Source organism: Astatotilapia calliptera, chromosome 13 (genome assembly GCF_964374335.1).
Source record: "Astatotilapia calliptera chromosome 13, fAstCal68.1, whole genome shotgun sequence".
Taxonomy (NCBI): Eukaryota; Metazoa; Chordata; class Actinopteri; order Cichliformes; family Cichlidae; genus Astatotilapia; species Astatotilapia calliptera.
Window position 1 is genome coordinate 13,356,086 of NC_137434.1, and position 20,284 is coordinate 13,376,369.

Sequence of the window (20,284 nt, forward strand, 5' to 3'; positions counted from 1 at the left end):
ATCGGGGCATCAATTAGATCACTATCAGAGGTCTGCTGGAGTGGAAGATGGTGTACTGGATAGCACAGAATGACTGCTTTGATATGTACGACCCGCGCGTCACAGAGATTTTGCCCACATGATTACGTTTTGGCAAAGACGAAAGTCAAACTGTGAGAATCGATTTGGCCTGGGCTGAGCTGTGAAGTTGAGAGGTGCATTATACAAGATGAACTTGAGCCTCTCCTCCCTAAGGCTGTCAATGAGAGGTGTTGACCTCCTTATCGATGACTCGACTCTACTTTTTTTTTGCCTCAAGTAAAGGCAGGTGCCCTTGCCAACCACCTACCACAACTCTGTGTGAGGTGTGGCTGCATTGATCCATGCAAAACCCATCTTCAAAACACAGTCGGCACACTGCAGTGAGGAGCTCACAGCATGCAGATGCAATGCAGCGGGTGGAGAACAGACCTAAGAGGTATGGACAACACTACCCAATTTAAGCAAGGTAGAGTTTCAGTCTCTGCTTGACCTGCATGTACTGTTTCAGTTTATTTAGGAAGAAGAAGAAAATGAAAGACTTCATTTAAACTTCGTCAGATGTTTAGAGAATGAGAATCATGTTTAGGCTGAACAGTGAGGATGTTTCTCATTTAATAAATCCACATTCATTTTATACCTTGATAGTCAGGACTATTCTAGTAAGTTGATTTGAATTTCCTAGTTGATACAATCACCATCAGTGAGCAATTATCTCACTGACTATACTTCTGATTGGATGTAATCAACCACATCAGACTGTTTGGTTCTGTGTTCGTGAAAATAAGCCTCTTCTTGAATTTCTACCACTGTTCACTCAGAAATTTGAAGCACCGGCCTTGCTATCGCCTTAAAACATTGTTGGAGATCTTCGGTAAAGTACTTATGAATAATAGAACAAAGCGAACCCCAGAGGCTTGTCAAATCCGCAGTAATAGTTGCTGGACAAGATAGCCTGGTAAAGATGTTGGCAGCGTGCTAAGAAACATCTTGAACAGCCTGGACGTGTGTAGCTTATATTTCTGTGACAGCCTAAACATTCAAGAAGGAAAATTCAATCTATCCTGCACTGGAAAAACAATGCAGGAAACAAAAGCAGTACTGCGGGACAATGACTGAGATATGTCAGATTTTTGTGCATTTCTGTAGGAAAAACACTTTTGTTTTTGTCAAGACAGTTGGGTTGATTTACTATTATTCTGCTTCACTGTCATTTAAAAAAAGCTTCAGAGGAGTTGATAAGGCTCTGAGACAGAAATAGCTGACACAATTAGTAAATACAAGAAACACTTCACATTTAAAGCAGGTTTATTTGTCTTTTTTTCCACCTTGAGCTTGGGGAGACTGACTGGTCCTGTTTGAACTATTTAGGGGAACTGTTAAAAAAGGAGAGACTAGTTCTAAAGCATTGCAGTTGCTACAACCTATAAGCTGCAAATCGTGCTGCAACGTACAGCTGCCACACAAATGTCCACTCTGCATGTTCCACATGATGATGCTTCCCGTGAATCCGGCAGATGACGCTGTTGCTGTGCCTCCAGGACTCGGCATCATCCAGAGCGCAGCACTACCTTTTAATGTTGAGACAGTGTGTGCTGTAGAAGCCAGGCAGGCATGTGTTTGTGGTGGTGGGAAGAAGCAGGACGATGCTACTTGTTTCCGTAAGCCTTGGTGAGGATTTGGATTCACAGTAGCTGCCCTGCTGCATGGCCCTGAGGATGTACGGCGATGGAGAGGGCACTGTGTGGGACCGGGTCGGACGGCCCCATCGGGACTGTATGTGCTACCTTGGACCTCCTACCACTTTAATGCCGCTGTAAGACATTTAAACTTTTACTAATGCAGTGAAGCCAATCGATAGGAGGCAGGACGACCTGTTGCGCACTTGATTTCATAGCTACAACGATCAAATAAATTGACTTTATTGAGCTGAGATGTAAAAAATACAAAAACCAAAACATATCCAAATCCCGATTGATGCTTTATACTTAACTGCTTTTGCTGCCTCGTAATAATTGTTTGGAGCCATATTACAATTCTGCAATGGTTATACGGTCTGTGCTAGAGATGTCTGCACAGGGGCACATTTTCCACACCAATTTTCTCTGAGTGGGTCAGTAAATCATGTTTTGCTGTCACATTATGCCAGTAGAAGCTGTCAGGTCGTCGTTACTTTTTGCCAGGTACTCCATACAGCAGAGCCATAGTAGTGCAGATTTCGACCGTTCTTCTTTGTGGTTTACAGACAGCACCAAGTATGCATCTCCTTTGCGTGATAAAAGCACATTTGTTGTAGGGTAGGCGCAGTTTTGTGGTCCAGTGCCTACATGAAGCTGTCACAAATGTCGCTTCTCCATCTCTACAAATCACTCGAGATCGATTCATTAGTTTCACACTCATATAAGTCTATAATAGGCGCTGCACAGTGCATAGTATACAACAAGTGCAGGAGCAGTCACTCTTGCTTAGTGTCTTCACAGTGTTGCCGCGCGCAGGGCCACTGAAGGATGATGATTTCTGTACTGTACGAAGGAGGCGTTGCAGCGGCCCTTAACCCCGGTCTCCGTGGAATATGCAACACCGACTTTCCTGTTTTACCCAAGGAGAAGTCTTACATCATCGACTCATATACACGCTTTACGGACCCACTTCCCTTTGCCAACTGGCCCCACTTTGTCTCAACACCCCTTGTGCTCTCTTTCCAGCGGGATGCGCAAGTCACCCGACGTGAGCCCGAGAAGGCTTTCGGACATCAGCCCTCAGCTCAGGCAGCTCAAGTACCTGGTGGTTGACGAGGCTATCAAAGAAGACCTCAAATCCTCCCGCTCAGTTGAGGACATCAACAGCGCGTCGATAGAGGAGCGAATATTGCGCATCACCGGATATTATGGATATCAGCCTTGGAGTGCAAGCTACAAGAGTGAGTTACACCTGGAGCTGTTACATTTCTCTAGCTGTCATGAATGGAGGGGTTTATGTAGTGGCCAGAGAGGTCAGGTAGCCCAAATATAAGTACTACCAGATTATAAAGTCCTTCTTATCTTGGACACTGGCTTGGCTTTCAGACTGTGCTAATGTTGAGTCTTGACAGATTTAAGATCAGCCTGGTGTGTTCCCTTGAGTCCAACCCTCTGTGGTGGTGGTGACTCGGAACTTGGTACTATAGCATGCCCAAGCACTGTACACTATGAGGCCTTCACAGAGAAAGCTCATCAGTCGGCATCTTCGTTATTATTTACACTAATATGAATGCAGTTTTGTTCCATTTAGAGAATTAACTGTTAAAGTCTGTGTTTCTGGTTGCTGCAGAAGGCGGAGCTGATGTTTGCTTCAGTGGAGCTGGCTGAGCTTGAAGTCAAACAGGGAGAATTTTGCTCAGAGCAATTCATTCTTTGAAGAAAGAAAAGTTGCTAACGTGGCTTTTATTTTCATCTTTCATTTCCTTCTCTGCATAGCTTCACTAGATTTGCATATTTTCTTTTACACAGAACATCAATTGCTTGTAACTGCTCTGTAGCCTGTTACTGATGATGGCTTGATGATGTGCTGGATTGCAGTCTTGCTTCACCTGCTCTGTGGCCTCCTGGACTTCCTTGGCATGGTAGTGTCATGACAAACCAGTTTCTCTCCATTTATCTTAATGAATGTTTCACTGGGGTGACTATTTAGTAGATAACATTATGCTGACTGACACCAAATAGCTGGAAGGCACTTTTTTGTAAATTTCACAAGAGACTGCAATGTAAATCAGCTGCAAGGCTCCTTTAAAATTCACAGACCTATGGCCACCCTGAACTCAGAGCACTATAAAATTCAAAAGGCGGCTTCTCTTCACATTCAGATATATCCTTACAAAAATAATATCTATATACGTAGTATGAAAAAAATATGCATGTTGATCAAAGGGGGCATGTGAGATGCTTCAATTATTCAAATAAAAAGTTTCAGGTAAATAATGGAATAAAAACACAGATATCAATAACTGACTCTAAGCAATTTTTTTTTAAAGCCCACATTTTCTTCATAAAATCTTACCATCCATCCTTCCATTTTTTTCTGCTTATTCAGTTCATGGCTGGGGTGAGCGTGGGGTAGGGGGGCACCGAAGCCTATCCCAGCTATGATAGGGCGAGAGGGCAGGGTACATGCTTGAACAGGCCGCCACCTTATCACAGGGCTAACATGCAGAGACAGAGAACCATTCACACTCAAATTCACACCTATAGCTAATTTAGAATCACCAATTAAACTAACCCCATGCATGTGTTTGCCTGTGGAAGAAAGCAGGTGAAAACCATGTTGAAAATGCAAGGCAGAACGGCAGCAGCATGGGTTCAAACCCAGGACTTTCTTGCTGTGAGGCGACAGTGCTCAACACTGTGAGTGCTAACCCGGCCATACCAAGAGTAAACAAGACGATAAACAAAGACAAAGCAAATATAGAGAAATATTGGTCTTTAGAGCCTTATATGCATATAGCAGTAAGCAAAAGTCTCAAGCCTCCCTTTATTTCTTCTTCATTTCAATCATTTTGAATTTATCTTGTCATTTTTTAAAGTGGTCTTAAGCAATATTCTTCAGGATTTCTGAAAGTTATTCTAGGTTTTGGTTTTGCTTGTTTGCTTGTTTTTCTGTGGACATTGGCTATTATTTGCTCAGTTTCAGTCTAGTCCACACATCCAAACATTTTTTTTGTTTGTTTGTTTGCCACACTGACCTATGAGTGAATTAAAAAAAAGCACCTATCTCAAGCGATGAACCAATTTAAAGAACTGTCTTTAGAGACTTTGTTTCTAGCAGTCTGTTTCAAATCACATATTTATATAAAACCCATTTTGCAAGCAATGTTTTTTGTGTGCAGGTGACTTAAATACATCATTAAGAACAATGATTTAAACAATTTCAGCATTTCATTCTGCTCTATACAACTGTAGCTGCATCATTTTAATGTAATGTAATTATAATTATAGTAGCTGTTCTGGAACGACATCACTAAAAATTGCTTGTTAAACTGGAACTGTTTTTATATCAATTGATTGGTACCAAAAATTGGATTCTTTTAGCTTTCTTCTGTTTCTGACAACGCAGTCCAAAAGTAAAATTATTACAGGCCAAATCAATACAGCCTTCAGATCCTCTGAGACCACCGTGTCGCAGGTGTTTTTCGTGGGGACAGAGGTCCCACTAGCCATCCTTTGCACACAGCTGCAGGCTACATGTTGAATGGAGAGCAGCTCAAAAATCTGTAGCTAATGGCTAAAGAGTGGAGGACTGATGCTGAAAGCAGCCAATTTCAAGACAGGTGGGGGGACTGAGTACATCTCAGCAGAGTGCAAAGAATTGCCTGTTTGTTTCATTTACCACCAGCCTTACCAAACTGGCACATGTGCTCTTTAACACAGGAGTGAGCACAGAGAGAGAGGGGAAGAGAGAAAGTGGGAGCTAGTAGTAAGGCATGACTCAGGCTGGGAATGAAAGCTGTGTGTGTGACTTAATGGATCATAGTAATATCCTGAATATGAGTCTGCAGGGATCACACACATGCAGGAGGCTGTAATAGCCCTCTGAGAATTACTGCATGTGCAACAGAGCACAGCATGAAAACCTTGCTTGTTTTTCAGGCCTGGCTCTAAGTTACTTTCCTGTTAGTGGTGTACATGCAAACTCACACTAGACACATTAATCTAGTGTTTTGCTTTTGATGTGTTAGATGCACGTAATTTAGTTTTCCAGTTTATTCCTTATTAGGGTGTGATGGAGCTACAGGCTGTGTTTAGCACGTGTTGATGTTTACACTTCATGCTCGTCTGGCTGCGTACCATGTATCTTGAATCTCTTTTTAACTAATGTGGCATCTTTCACTTTAACCTTTTGTCAAACATGTAAATACCACTAATCAATTCCCCTTAGTGAAGATCAACAAATCGTTCCATTTTCCCTGCTTGGGATAAAAACACACTTACTCCGGCCACAGATGGAGAAATTGATGTCTGGATCAAAGGAAAGGTCACTGGTTACTGGGGAGAATATATTAAGCCGCGATATCTACAGTCAATACATCATCATAAAAATCCCAATTTTTCTATGCCTATGGTTTTTAGTAGGAAGTCCATATAATTGTGTACTTTGTAACTCAGATTAAAGAAGCCGTTACTGGACAGCACAGAAAGGAAAAAGACACTTTAACCAACTTCCTTTGGAACAAAGTGGAAGAGCAAATGTAGTCTCAGCGCTGCAGACATATCTTTTGACTTACCGCACTCATTTATGTGCACCACCAAGGGGCATTGCTTCTGCTGACTTTGAACAAAATGTGCATTTATAAAACCTGCCCTCATCATGATTAATTAAGCGTAACTGAATGTCCTCTTCTAAGACTGATTAAAATTTTGAGTGAAGAGCGACTCCCTGAAGCAGAATAACGCTCAAAGGTACAAGAAAACTTTATTAAGAGAGTATCATCGCTTTCTTCTTTACCTCAGGAGCCTGTGAAACACACGCTAACAAAAAATAGACATATTTTACTGCTTAATAAAATGTAAACCATTTTAAACTAATTTTTTTTTTGCAGTTACTTAAACTTCTTTCACCTTTGCTGGATATATAAAATGTGCTAAAATGTGAGGTGGTAGTTTTTGAACATGTTGAGGATATTTTAATGCGCCATCATAAAAAGAGAGTTTGCTTGCTGCTGCTGCTCCTTTCAGAGTTTTGCTAAGGCGGGGTTTCCATTCGTAAGTTTGGTCTGCTCGTCATACTTCCTCCCCACAGAGAGAAGTGCTGTTCTCTAAGATTAGACCGTTTCTTTTTCTGCGTAATTGCCTCCTTTGGTTTCTCAGGTTCCACAGAGAAGGGAACAATTTGTCAGACAAACAGACTTTGCTCTTTCTTCTAATATACTTGCACTATCTATCACAAATGTAGTGTCCCCTCTGGTGCAAATTTAGAGCTTCACGAGGCATGAAATGAGGTTAGATTCTATTTTGAGCTCAGGGTTTGGGCATGGTGAGACACAAACGCTGGAGCAGGTTGGAGAAAGCACAGTCTATGCGCATATACAGATTCGCTGCTCGCTGTAACAGGACAGCTGGAAGGGGTGGGCGAGGTGTGGCTTTACTGTGAGAATGACTCCTTTCAACTCTCTGGAAGCTGAGGGGAAAGATGGAAATAGTTATGCAGATGCACTGTCTCACCTGCCCAGCTGCCTATGGATGAATGCAGCTTGCACACTAGCTTAAAACTCCTAAACGACAGCTAAAGATTTCCTTTCCACATTAGTGTTCAACAAATGATGGAAGGCGTAAATGCAGTAAATGCAGCTTTCAATCAAGTTTGTGTTCTCCATTCTTTAAGCACCGGTTCGAGCACCGTTTAAGCACCGGCACCGTTTCAAAAGTACCGATTTGGCACCGGTATCGGATAAAACCTAAACGATACCCATCCCTAGTAACAGGTACGATTCAATGCAGAGAGGTCTATTAACACATAGTGAGTGAGAAAGGTGACTGGAAAGGAAAAACTCAATGCATCATGGGAATCCCCCGGCAGCCTACGTCTATTGCAGCATAACTAAGGGAGGATTCAGGGTCACCTGGTCCAGCCCTAACTATGTGCTTTAGCAAAAAGGAAAGTTTAAGCCTAATCTTAAAAGTAGAGATAGAGATGTGAAAAAGTAACTGTCCCCTAAACCTAATAACTGGTTGTCCTAACCTTGGCCCAGTCTTTTTTGCTGAATTGTTTGAATTCAGTCACATTGAAGGGTTTTTGAGGATGGACGACTTGTTTAAGGTCATATCAAAGCAACTCAATCACATTTAAGGTCCGCCTCCCAAGCCTTCAATGTTTTGAACCATTCACAGGTGGACTTGCTGGTTTGTTTTGGATCATTATGATATATATTTATATATACCATCTCATTAATCCAGTGTGATAAGTTGCTTGGAGAGATAGACTTCCAGTTTAAAAGAATAAGCCACTTGGCATCATTCCTAGATGCAGAGCAATGCAGGTTTTGATCAGATTTAGTCAGTCTTCATTTTTATGTAGAAGTCTTGTCCACAGATGAGTAAAACGGGTTTAAGGTTTTGTCTTAGAATTTTGAAAGGTACTCTGGGAAAGTCAATAATTAGCTGGAAAAAATGAATAAATGAAAACAGATTTTTCTTATTTTATTCTCTGTGCCAAGTGGAACTATCACTGTGAAACCTCAGCTTTCTCCAATCCTGTAGCCCCTGTTCAGGTCAAGGGACTCGGCGCACAGAGCAGGCACGGGTCGTGATCATGCTCAGTCGAAGGAGAACATCTGTTTACAGATTCACTATTAAATTTCTGCCTGTTCACATGCGGAGTCATCCACAAAGAAGCATAAAGGGGTAACAGGAAATGAGAGGGCAGCAGAGCAGTGCTTAGGTAAACACTGGGTACCCTGCACAGCTTCTTCTGTGAACTATTCTTCTTCTTTAGTGCATTCATTATTAAAACACTGCTACATGTTTTAGTGATATGCATAACATAGAACACACTATAAAAAACCTAGATACCCAGAGGACTTTAAAATCATGACATATTTATTATTTTATAATGTAAATGGTCTAACAGTGGAGCATGTACAGTATTTATGAGTTTGAAGCAACTATTAGATCGTTGTGGTGCAAATGTCAAAATCTGGCATGTTGCTACAGTGGGATTGTTGGCATGCGCAGTGGGCTTTGCTACAATTCTGGGTATTTAAGAATCTATAACAGTGCAGTCTTACAAATGACCAAAGCAGCAGAGGCATTGTTTCTGCAGGAGTACCAGCAGTTAACAGCAAATTACCCCGCTCGGCTCTCAGTCAGCCAAAGAGACTGAGAAATGAAGAGTAAAAAGAACTGGCTCACTATTCAGTCCGAGAGACATTTCTGACAGTTTGTCCTTATTTAAAACAAGGTATGTGTATTTTTAACACAGTTTTTTGGCCTGATTCTGTTGGAATATATCAGGAACACATTTTTTATTTTGGTCCAACATGATCTAATTGGGCTACAGCCAAAAGTTTCAAATTGCTGTCCCCGCGCAAAACAATGTCCCTACTGTCTTTCAACAAAACATACGTTGACTCGAATGTTTCTAGTCTTACATTGCGCCCAAGTGCTGCAAGCAAAAGCTCCCCTGGACAAGTGTATTTTTGGCTTTTTACCATCTCCAGTACAGTAGATGCAGCTCCTCTTGCGTAACATCGCATCCATAATTGAGGAGGACGCATAGATCATCACACACCTGCTCCTGAAGTCCAGCTTGTGCTTATTGAACGGGTGGCGCTGCAGTTCAGCTACTGAAGAAACACTTTGAAGATGGGGAAAAAAAAGAAAGAAAATCCAATCTTGTCTCTGCTCTCAGTGTCATCCAAAGTGGTGCAGATTACTGCAGAGAAGTGGTGGATGCAGAGGAGTAAATGAGTGTGCAGGTCCAGTGGGTTTTGACATAGTATAGTGTTAGGATTTGGTGCTTCATGCAGAGGGACTCAGAGAGAGGAGAGAGTTTCAAATGTATTGCATGCATGTGCGGTGTAGCTGTATAGCTGTCGTTGTTGGTGCTTGTGTTTTAAAGAATTAATCCTGATGACAACAGCCCAAACTGAAGTACAGCTGTAGTGCTCGGTTCTCAGTGCTCGCTCTTCCTTGTAATGGAAATCCTGCCAGTTGAATGCCAAATCCGTTCTGCTGTCAGCCCTTTCTTCTTCTCACTCCTTTTATCTGCTGTTAATTAGAAGTTGGGAAATGATGACTCCTACCTCTGCGTAATTAATCCAGGGTCTGCTGTGGCCTGCACAGTGCATCATTGTCTGCGCTGGCCACAGAAGAGCAGTGCCTGGGAGCCGGAAGAGCAAAGTGTAAATGGGGTTGTGCGAGTAATTAGGAGGCTTATTTTGGGCAGCTTGATATACAAGATGAATACAGATGGCAGCTCGTAACACTGATACACACAAACACAACGGTTCAGTAACTTCTCCAAACCACAACATGTTGATACATTGGACTTGTGTTTCCATTCACTCTGCTCATTGCCTTTAGACATCATTAAAAAAACTGGTGCCTCATTAAAAACAAGACTGGAATTTAATCTTGATGCTTGGCACAGATGTAAGAGTCAAGAGTGAAAGTGTGGAAAACTTAGAAAGGAAGAAGTTCCTTCTATATGTCAGTCCTGTGGTTTTAGGGAGCAGTGTTATATCTAGTTATAAAAGTCCTGGACTGGGTAATATCCTGTGGCCTCTTTTCTCACCTCTTTCCATTTCTCGGTCACATTAAACAAAGATTCCTTTAATTTTCTGCCGGTTTTGCATGATCACCACATTATTCTCCCCAGTGCTCACTTTCTTATTACAGTCAGGCCTAAAAGTGCCGTAAAATCCAGCAATGACCCGGAGAAGTTAGTTACATACTTGGAAGAGAAGTATGTCTCAAAAAAATTGAGGAAAACTGTCAAGCTGGTTGCAAAACAACTAACACAGTTGTATTTTTTTTATCATCTTTGGAATATTTTTTTAAAAATCCAATCTTTTTCGAAACACTTAGAGACACGAACGTGCTCGTACGTGCTTTTATTTCTTCGCGCCTTAGCAGAAAATCTGTTGAACGACTGCAGCTGGCAGACTTTTAACTAGAACAAAGAGATGGTTTTACATCACTGCCCCTCCCATTTTGGTGTTTTTACGCTGTCTGCCAGTTTGTTTCCGAATCAATTTTAATACATTGATTATCTTTGAGACCCTACGTGGCCTTGCTCCCAGCTACACGCCTGACCTCTTAGCACCATATGCACTTTTGTTTTATTCTGTTGCTCTTGTAAAGCACTTTGTCACATAGATTTTGAAAGTGCTATATAAATAAAGTTATTATTATTATTTTTATTTATTAATTTGTTTTAATGGATCAAACAGCTATGTACTCTATAAACTGCAAAATTTAGATTTTATATAAAAGATAGTTGTAGTCACCCTGACATCACCCACTGGCGGTCTAATATGTTAATCTAGCATAGAAACATATGAGAAACGTGTTTACTGAGGCAATAAAGTGAGATCTAATGTGCTTTCTAACAAAAAATACATAAAACTGTGCTTTCGCAACCAGATAAGTGCTCTTTGCTGCATATTAGAAGGAATGCAGGTTCAAGCCGCTTGCACATCGTCATTGCATTTCATTGCAGACCTGGAATTGACCTTTTTTTGTACTAGCCATGCAGACTATCTGCCTAAAAATAAGAGGAAAACTAAAGTATCAACCAACTAATAAACATGATTAAAAAGTTATTTTCCTTAGGATAAGAGAGGTAAAAGGAAAGGATGGACTTTTAGAAGTGGAATCACAAAATAATAAATATATTTGTGTATGTACTAAAATATTGCAAGAGTTTTGAAAACCTTCTTTTGTGAGTATAGTGGCCTAAAGATAATACTGTAGATAAATATATTACATGTGGAGGTATATTTTTAGCCAGCTTCCAGGAGCAGGACCACAGTTAATACTGTCATAAATCTATAAATGCCTACTTGTCCTGCACACCTGCTTAATCTCAGTTTAGAGTTTCCTACCTTCCCCCTCCCTGACTCTTTTTTTCTTTCTCATGGGGGGATTCCCAGCAACACTTGGCAGCTGCATGCATCATTTCTCAGCATCACACTAAAGTCTGCTTCAAAGATCAGCTGTGTGCAAGCATTAAGGCTTTATCAGTGAAAAACATGCAGTAATGTGTGTCATCTACACCAAAAACAAGGTAATTATCCAATAAGCAGAAAATGTGAAACGAGCCCGTTTACCGCCAGCAATCAAAACAAAGGGCAGCGAATCTGCTGAACACTGTTGAGAGCACACTATCTACACACTCTGTGCAGTTTCTCCAGGGTCAGCGCTCCTCTCATCTGCATTAGTGAGTCACATTAACCAGAGGCACACAGCAAAGAGCTGATGACTCATTTTCAAGTTCTAATTTGTGTTTGTTTTAAACCTGATACTTTGTCCCCGGGAATAAACACCGATGTTGATAAATTGCATGAAGTATTTCAGCAGGATAAAGGGACAGCTTTTAAAGGTCATAGCTGATTATGATCACTTTAAGTAAGCGAATAGTAATATTGTGCTTGAGTGTGCTAAACTGATGTGTTGCTGCAGATATACGGTCAGTATTTAACTGTTTGTTAGAAATGGATACAACTTTGTTGATCATTAACATCGGGCTGTGAGACTGCATCATTGCAATCAAGACTGTGTGAAGGGACCGGTTCTTATAAAGCGCTTTTCTACTCTACTTGAGCACTTTTATACAACGTGTCTCATCCACTCATTCATAAGAATTTTTTTCCTATCTAACATTCACACACATTCGTACGTAGAGCATCCTGGGGTTCAGTATCTGCACAGGTTTTCCTAGTTTTGAGAGCACAGTTACATCAAACCTTATTATACAGATTAAAAATACAGTATTTCATAATGGATCTGTAGTTTTTATTTGGCAGCATTGCTGATTTACAAGCAACTTAAAAATGCCCAACGACTGAACCAGTTATTGACTGACCTTAGCGTGGCATTGACACACTCGGCATCGCTTTACCATACCAGAGGGCGTTATATGTTTGGATTACATACGGTCCAGATACAAGACTTTGCTGGTAGCAAAGATGCACAAAGCCATGGCCATATAGTTTATGGTGCATGATTATCCACAAAACTAAAGAGCCTTTTAAAAAATGCACTATTATCTATTTTCTGGCACTGTAGTCATGCAAAGTCTGCGTACACCTCTTTCCTATTTACCTATTTAATGTGTCTGGAAGTTATTTGTTATATATGTTAATGTATTTGTGACTGAAGCTTTGTAACAGAGAGAGAGCTGCAGTTTTATTGCACAAATGTCAGTGATATACTCTTGAAACTTGAAGTCCAGCCACTCCCAGCCACAGGTTCATCTGGCTTAGACTTTACTCTTAAAGAGAAACTGGTCTGTACCATCACTGCTGTTGATCTCAGCATACAGTATGACACTTGAATGCATGTATTGTGGTCTTTTGCAAGGGAAAGAACAGCTATGAATGCTGCAAGGTCTGGTAAACAGACTCATTTGGCACAATGTTCATGTATCAGCTGGTCTTAGCTGTGCTTTCTGTTGTCTTTAAAAGATGGCGAACAGTTAGTGCTCTGGGGCTGGAGGGTTGTATTCGTGCAGCCCGGGGGGAAGCAGGGATAAAACATTACAGTGAAAGCACAAGGAAGCTGTTGCAGCTGACGGATAATTTTTCATGCTAACACTGTACATCACTATTCACAATGAAGCAGCTTCGCTCTTTGTCCCTTTTCTCAATCCCAGGATTAATGGACTTGTTTGACATTTTGGGAAATTTGCATACTTTTTTTTCACCTAGACATAAAACCCCACATTTTCCTGCCTCTGTGTTTTGTACAGATTTGTTTACACAGACATCCGTTTGGGTAATCCTCTTACCTGACTCTTAGGAAGAATGCGAGTAAGCACATTTCACCAAATGTCAAACTGTTCCTTCCAGTGTTACCTGATGATACTCGATGTGCAAGCTACTTGTGAATGTGTGAGACAGACTTGCTTCCTAAGAGAGGAACAAAAGCCACGAAAAGCCTGAACAGATCTGTCAGAGAAAAAGAGCGTGCTTTGGAAGAATAGCAACAATAAAGACTAACAGGATTAATCTATTTCTATATCTAGATGATAGAGACCTCCTATACACCCTGCCTAACGTGTGATAGGCCACGGGCTATGATAGGCCAGTCTCTGCAAGAGAAAATGATCACCGCTTATCACTGGTAAAACATTTGACATCTGATTCCTTTTGTCTAAAATTGCTCAGAGGGGAATAATCATCAGTGAGCACTGCACAGGCAGCGCCTTTAATCTGTTTTGAAAGCGATATTTTGGTTTTATGGCCTGCTTAGAACGAGATTTAATTACCGTATTACAAGTTTGGACTTCAACCAGCCGAAAGGTTCAAATTAAATAGAAGGATGGCGGTGGTAAACTGAAATAGATAAGATTATACAGATGTAATACCACATCAGAATCACACTTATAAGGAGCACGCTGCTGTCAAGGCAAGTCTCTCAATCTCCTCTTCCATCTCACAGATTATTGGCACGCTCGCAGGAGTCTCACTAATGAGTGAGTGTAAGCAGTTGATTTTCTGTGGACTCTAGAAGCTATGAGCCACCAGACATCCAGCTATCTCCCTGGTTCCTCAATGAGTTTCTCAGTGATGAACGATAACCCAATGTAAGCTTTGAAAACTCCCCAGATGACTGGTTTTTATGAGTGTTGCTGTGCTTTAAAGTCTCAGTGCAGTATATTAATGCATAATTGAAAGAAAATGATCTGTACTGTGATTAAAGCAATATCAGTGCATCTCAGTTGTCTTTAAAACATGCAGAAAGATTCAGTTTTATGCAAAGTCTGCGCAGGGGGATTAAAAAAGTATCTTCCTTGATTTGGTTCAGATGGTTTCATCTGAACTGAAACTTTTTGGTGTCTTCCAAGAAAGTCAATTTTCTGTGAGAAACACTCTTCTATATCATAATGGGAGGATTTAAGTATTAAATTAAGAGGTCTGTAATGGGGCTGTAGTTGGATGGTGAGAGATGCGATAGCCGAGGGAGTGAATCTTCCCCGTGCATGTCACTATAAGTCATTATTATAGCCTTCCAGCCCTCAGCTGGAGTATCCAAAGTATCCAACGCTGGGTCAGGAAATCAGGCAATTAAAGGAGCTGCGGACGTGGATCAGAACTGACAGCCAATGGGGGAGCGCAGAAGGAGCCAGGAAGGCTTAAACCTCCTCTACCCTCAGGGAACTGACTGGTCCACATCTCTCAGCCCACTACATGTACAGAGCAGCTACTTAATCAGATTGCTTATTCAAATCAAAGAAAGCAAAAGCCTCCATTTGCCCAAGTATCACACCGTCATTTAAAACCAGTACTCTGACAGATCAGTTCACAGGATGAAAATTGTGTTGAGAATTTGCTGCTATTATTTCTTTATATTTTGTTTCCAAGGAGTCAGACTATCTTGTAACTTTTTTTTTTTTTTGAAACGATGATTTATTGATTTTGTCAGAACAACACGAACAGCAACAAGTCAGCACAGCCAAGCACAAAAAAAAAAAAAAAAAAAAAAATAACAAAGCAAATGCAGGTATATGAGTTACCAGTACACACGCCTGGGACAAAATATGTAAAGCGTTTCACATTCAAAGTCAAGGGAAACAATAAATAAAAAATACTGTGTAACAGTAGGAGGCCGTCTCTGAATCCATTGAAACAGTACACATCGCCTCGCCAAATGTAAAAGTTTACTTAACAAAAGCATCTGTACAGAAGACAGAGAGAGCCCTTCTATAGATAGACCCAGAACGAACAGCATAGGGTTCAGTGGGATCGTTCGGTGGAAAATAGAGCAAAGCTCTATAGCAATATTCTTCCAAAATCTAGTAATTAAAGGACATTGCCATATGCAGTGGTAATAGGTCCCTACAGCCGTATTGCACTTCACACAAAGAGCAGAAATCTGAGGGTGAATTTTATTTAGGAACTCCGGCGTACGCTGTAGTCTATGTAAGATTCTGTACTGGCTTTCCTTTAGTCTGTTACAGGGAAACAATTTCATGGCAGATCTGAAAGTTTTGGACCATGCTTCCGCACCAACCTGAGCTTCGAGGTCGGTTTCCCACCGAACCCTGGCCTTATCAGTGGTTATAAAGTTCAAAGACAACAATTTCCCATAACAAAGAGAAATAAATTTCTTTTTTGTAGTCATTTCCTCGTTAACTTTGAGAAGAAAGCTTTCAACAGGGTTCAAAACTGGTTGATTGGCTGGAAATTTAAGGGAGTTCACATAATGCCTTACTTGCAGGAATCCAAAGAAGTGTTTCTGTGGTAAATTATACTTAACTTGAACTTGATTAAAGGCCATAAAACTACCCCTTTCGAACAGATCACAAATAAATCTTATACTTTTAGAATACCAATCATCAAATATATTAATGCCAATACCCGGGGGGAAAGCTTTATTCCTAGTTAGAGGCTGCAGTGCACTAGAGAAACCTCTTCTTCCGACGTGGGCAGTAATATTACGCCAAACCTTTAAAGTGGGCATCAAGACGGAATTAGTTCTGACACCAAGAGGGAGGTCCGCCAGGTCAGTGGATAAGAGACTAAGAGGTGAGAGAGGGTCACAGCACCAGGCATCTACCGATGGTTCGCCCCGGTGAAGGAAGGAATGTAACCACCCTGAGATTATTTGTGCATGGCAAGCCCAGTAGTAATATAAAAAGTTAGGCAGTGCCTGACCCCCCTCATCCGTGGGCAGTTGTAAAATCTGTATCTTTAGTCTAGATTTCTTCCCACGCCATATGAATTTAGAAAGACATCCCTCAATCTCTATGAATGTTTTTCTGTTGATCCTGAGAGGCAACATTTGAATGGGGTATAATATTCTGGGTAGCACATTCATCTTGATTAAACTTATTCTACCCGTCCAAGACAGGGGGAGGTCAAACCACCTATTGAGGTCATTCTTGATTGAGGCCACAATCGGCTTGAAGTTCAACTTGTACAACTCCGCTGTGTCTGCGGACACCCTGATACCTAAATATGTGAAACCTGTGGTCGACCACCTGAAAGGGAAATTAGGAGGAGCGTCCCACCTCCCCCCGTCACCCAGTGGCAAAGCTTCAGATTTATCATAATTTATCTTATACCCTGAGAAGAGGCCAAATTGGTTGATGATAGGTGTCAGTGCAGGAATAGAAGTTTCTGGCTTAGTGAGAAAGAGCAACACGTCATCTGCATAAAGGATCTTGTAACTTTTTAAAGTGGCCATGAGTAATAGGTCTCCAAGCTTATAGAGGGTTTTTTCCACATTTTTCTTTGGACATTGGCTACTTTTCACTCATTTCAGTCTAATTCTTGTACCTGACCATTTTCAGAGGAATTTGAGTTTTGTTTTCCTTCGTTAAACAACTTAACACTGACCTATGAATCCCTCAAGCATGGAAAAAGTAACTCAAAGGACGGATCAATCTTGTGTCTACACCTAACAGACAACTTAGCAAAGAACCAATGTTAAATTGTATATTTAAATACCTGCAAACAAGCATGTTTATTTAGTGAAGCCTATGAAAAATGACAAAGATAAGACAGTTTAACGGGCATGAAGGAGAGTCCTAAAGAATGATATTAGCGAAAAGCTTCATATATTGGCGTGCCATGTGGACAAAGGAGAAATTGCAGATGAACAGTATCTAAAATGAACTCGAGAAATACGCGGAACACCTCCAGGGATCTGCCATTCAGTTGATCCATCTACTGTTTGCTGAAGCTTTATCAGAAATGGTCTTGAGTCGTTCTTAAGGAAGGAAATCAGAGAGAAAAGGGCGAGGTATTGCAAATTCCACAAGAACTGGATGGAAATAACAGTCTTGTGGAGTGATGAATACCAATATGAAATTTCTGGCTCAAATATTTGTTAGTATGTATGGTAGATTTTTCCACAACACTAAATGGAACACCACCTCGAAAGCATTTAATGGGCAACAGCTTAAATTTTCAGCATGGCAATGATCCCTAACATACTGCCAATGCAGTAAAAACATACCTGGGGGGAAAACCCCCACAGTGTAGCAATATTAGTGATGGACTGGCCTCCCCAGAGCCTGGAGTGCAACAGTATTAAATCAGTGTGCCATCATTTTGACAGAGAAAGGAAGAAAAGGCAGACAACATCCGAAGAAGAGCTTTGAATGTCCTTCAAGCAGCCCGGAGAACTATTCCTGAAGACTACTCAAAGAAACTACAAGAAAGCTTGGCTAAGAGATTCAGTGTTTTTGCCTTATTTATATTCTGTATTTCCATATAGGTTCCAGCAAAATGCTGCACCTATTTCCCATTTTCTTAGAGAACTTTAGATTATATCAGTTTAATGATTTGTGCATTGAATTAGTGAGGAGCATAGTGTTTATGACAGGCTATTGAGTTTACTGAGTTGTCTGCTATTTTTAAATAAGAGTTTTACATTTCCCCAGCTTGAATATGATCATTATATATCCTGGCTAAATGGCGTAAATGGTCTGAAAATCAGATAAGCCCTGAAATGCAGCGCACCTCTCTTTCCTTTCCACCCTTGAATCCAGGGTAATTACTGCAAAGAATGAAACATGATATTTTTCGCATATCTTTCTTATGCTACGCTTATAATGAGGAGACTACCCTGTAATAAGATCTACTTTCAATTGAAGGATGAATTGCCTCATTTAGGAAACTCCATCAGCAGCTGATGAAGAAAGCAGCTCCTCCATAAATGCTATAACACGCACACAAAGCTGTGCATTTTACAGCTATGGGAACACAAAGGCATCAAGCTCTATTTTTGTCCAGCACTGACTGCTCACTCACTGACTGGCTGTTCTCGGTGTTTGAGGTTGGAGTGAAAAAGGGGAGCTGGAGGAGAAAAAGAGTGTGAATATTACACTGATGACAGCACGCACACCTGCTGGTCTTTTGAAGGCTCTCCAAACACCTTCTGCTGTAGTGGATGGGATGATAGGTTTTACTAGTGTTCAGAAAACCAGTTTGATCAGTGGTGAAAGCGATCTAGCTGGACCCGGCAACTAATCAACACTTCAAAGACAAAGACTAACAGATCAGAAGCTAAATAATAAATCTCTTTTTTTCGTTTGGTCTCTAACAAGAAAACACTTTTCCCTCCCTGGGAAAGGCTATTATATTGTCGCTGCTGCAACTGACAACTGTTTTTAACTGCTGCTTTCTGTTGTTTGAGCCTGTTCCCCGTCTTTGCATTATTAACCACAGACGATAGAGCCCTATGCCCAGTTTTTGTGAGTCTGTCAGGCTCAATTACGTTCAAGAAAATCACCAAATCTGGGTGTAATTGAGGTGTAGAGTCTCAGGTGTATTGTTTCACTATTATTCTCATTTTGTGCCGAGAATGCGCGCACAGCTGTCGGGAGTCTCCATCGCGCCATTTGGAACAAAGATGAAGATTAGTTGAATCCCTCATCTAAGGTCTCATGTTAAAGGCTGTTTCTGTCGGAGCACCGAGTGAAAGTTTTCAACAGGTTCTCCATTTCATATGCAGGATCCTAGGCTTAGCCGCTGATTGTCAGTGTCATTTAAAGCCGATGTGCAGGATATGACTGGCAGCGAGCCAGGGTGTTTTCTAATTTGCATGTTTGGGGTTTGATCACCTGCCTATAAGTGTCGAGGAGACATAAATAACTCCTCACGCCTTCTGCAACCCTTTGAATCGACTGTGGTTTCCCAGTTTTTCAGTGCTGCATGTCAAATTAGAGAGAGAGGGTAAAATGCTTATGCTTTATGCTTGAGGGATCAATAAAACTATATCAAAAGTTCTGGGGATAAAAGACAGTCAGCGAAGACTTATTTTGAAAATCGACTTGCCAAACTCTATTCATGTTATAATGAATCTTTTATTCAACTGCAACTTGGTGTAAAATAACTTTCAGTGTGCCTGTGCATGAAAGCTGCTGATACATGAAGATTCCTCACATATCCAGGGTGTGACAGTTATATCTTATATATCCATAATGTACTTGTTATTTCTTTATTACCCTGTTATGCAGTTTTTGAGTTAGGGATATGATAGCGATTATATTTTTTTTAATAAGCAAACCCATGAAAAGGTGAATACAAACATGAATTGTCTCTGGAGCTGCAGTGTGATATTGCTTTTTTCTCTGTGCCAGACTGTGCTGCAACCATATGTGCAACATTTGATTAACATCTACTGTGTCAAGCTGTTTCAATTAAGCTGTTTGACCTTTTAAATTCATTTTGCTAATACCACATTAGGCTGCCAATAGAGTAAAATCTAACGTTATGTTCTTTTTTGGTACTGAAAGCTGTAAGGTTATCGTTTATTATATGTATATAACTGTTTTCCATTTATAGAAACTCATTAAAATTCATCTGCCTCTGTTTTATTGTGTCGATCTGGAGTCTCTGTAGCCCTTATGTCACCTCACCTCAATGTCTGGTGGAAAAGAGAAAGAAACACAAACCCTCAAATACAAAATTGGAGTGATTCCCTCACAGCATGACAGAGCTTTAACCGTGTCCCCAGAAAGGACAAGAAAGTGAGTACAAAGAGCTGACATGGCTTTTGTTACTATTTTTACCTGTGTGTGCGTGTGTGTATTAATTTAGGATCTTGTCTTTTCTTCACCATGT

The 20,284-nt window shown here is 40.8% G+C and overlaps 1 protein-coding gene across 1 annotated transcript in view; it reads left to right on the forward strand.

Annotated features, from left to right (window-relative positions):
- The first annotated feature begins 1,320 nt into the window (after window positions 1-1,320).
- The window catches only part of slc35f3b (solute carrier family 35 member F3b), a 51,363-nt gene continuing 32,399 nt past the window's right edge, over window positions 1,321-20,284 (forward strand). The window contains exons 1-2 of the mRNA XM_026190033.2: window positions 1,321-1,834; window positions 2,724-2,938. Of these exons, the coding sequence (XP_026045818.1) occupies window positions 1,725-1,834; window positions 2,724-2,938 (325 nt within the window). The 5' untranslated portion in view covers window positions 1,321-1,724. The remainder of the gene's footprint in view (window positions 1,835-2,723; window positions 2,939-20,284) is intronic.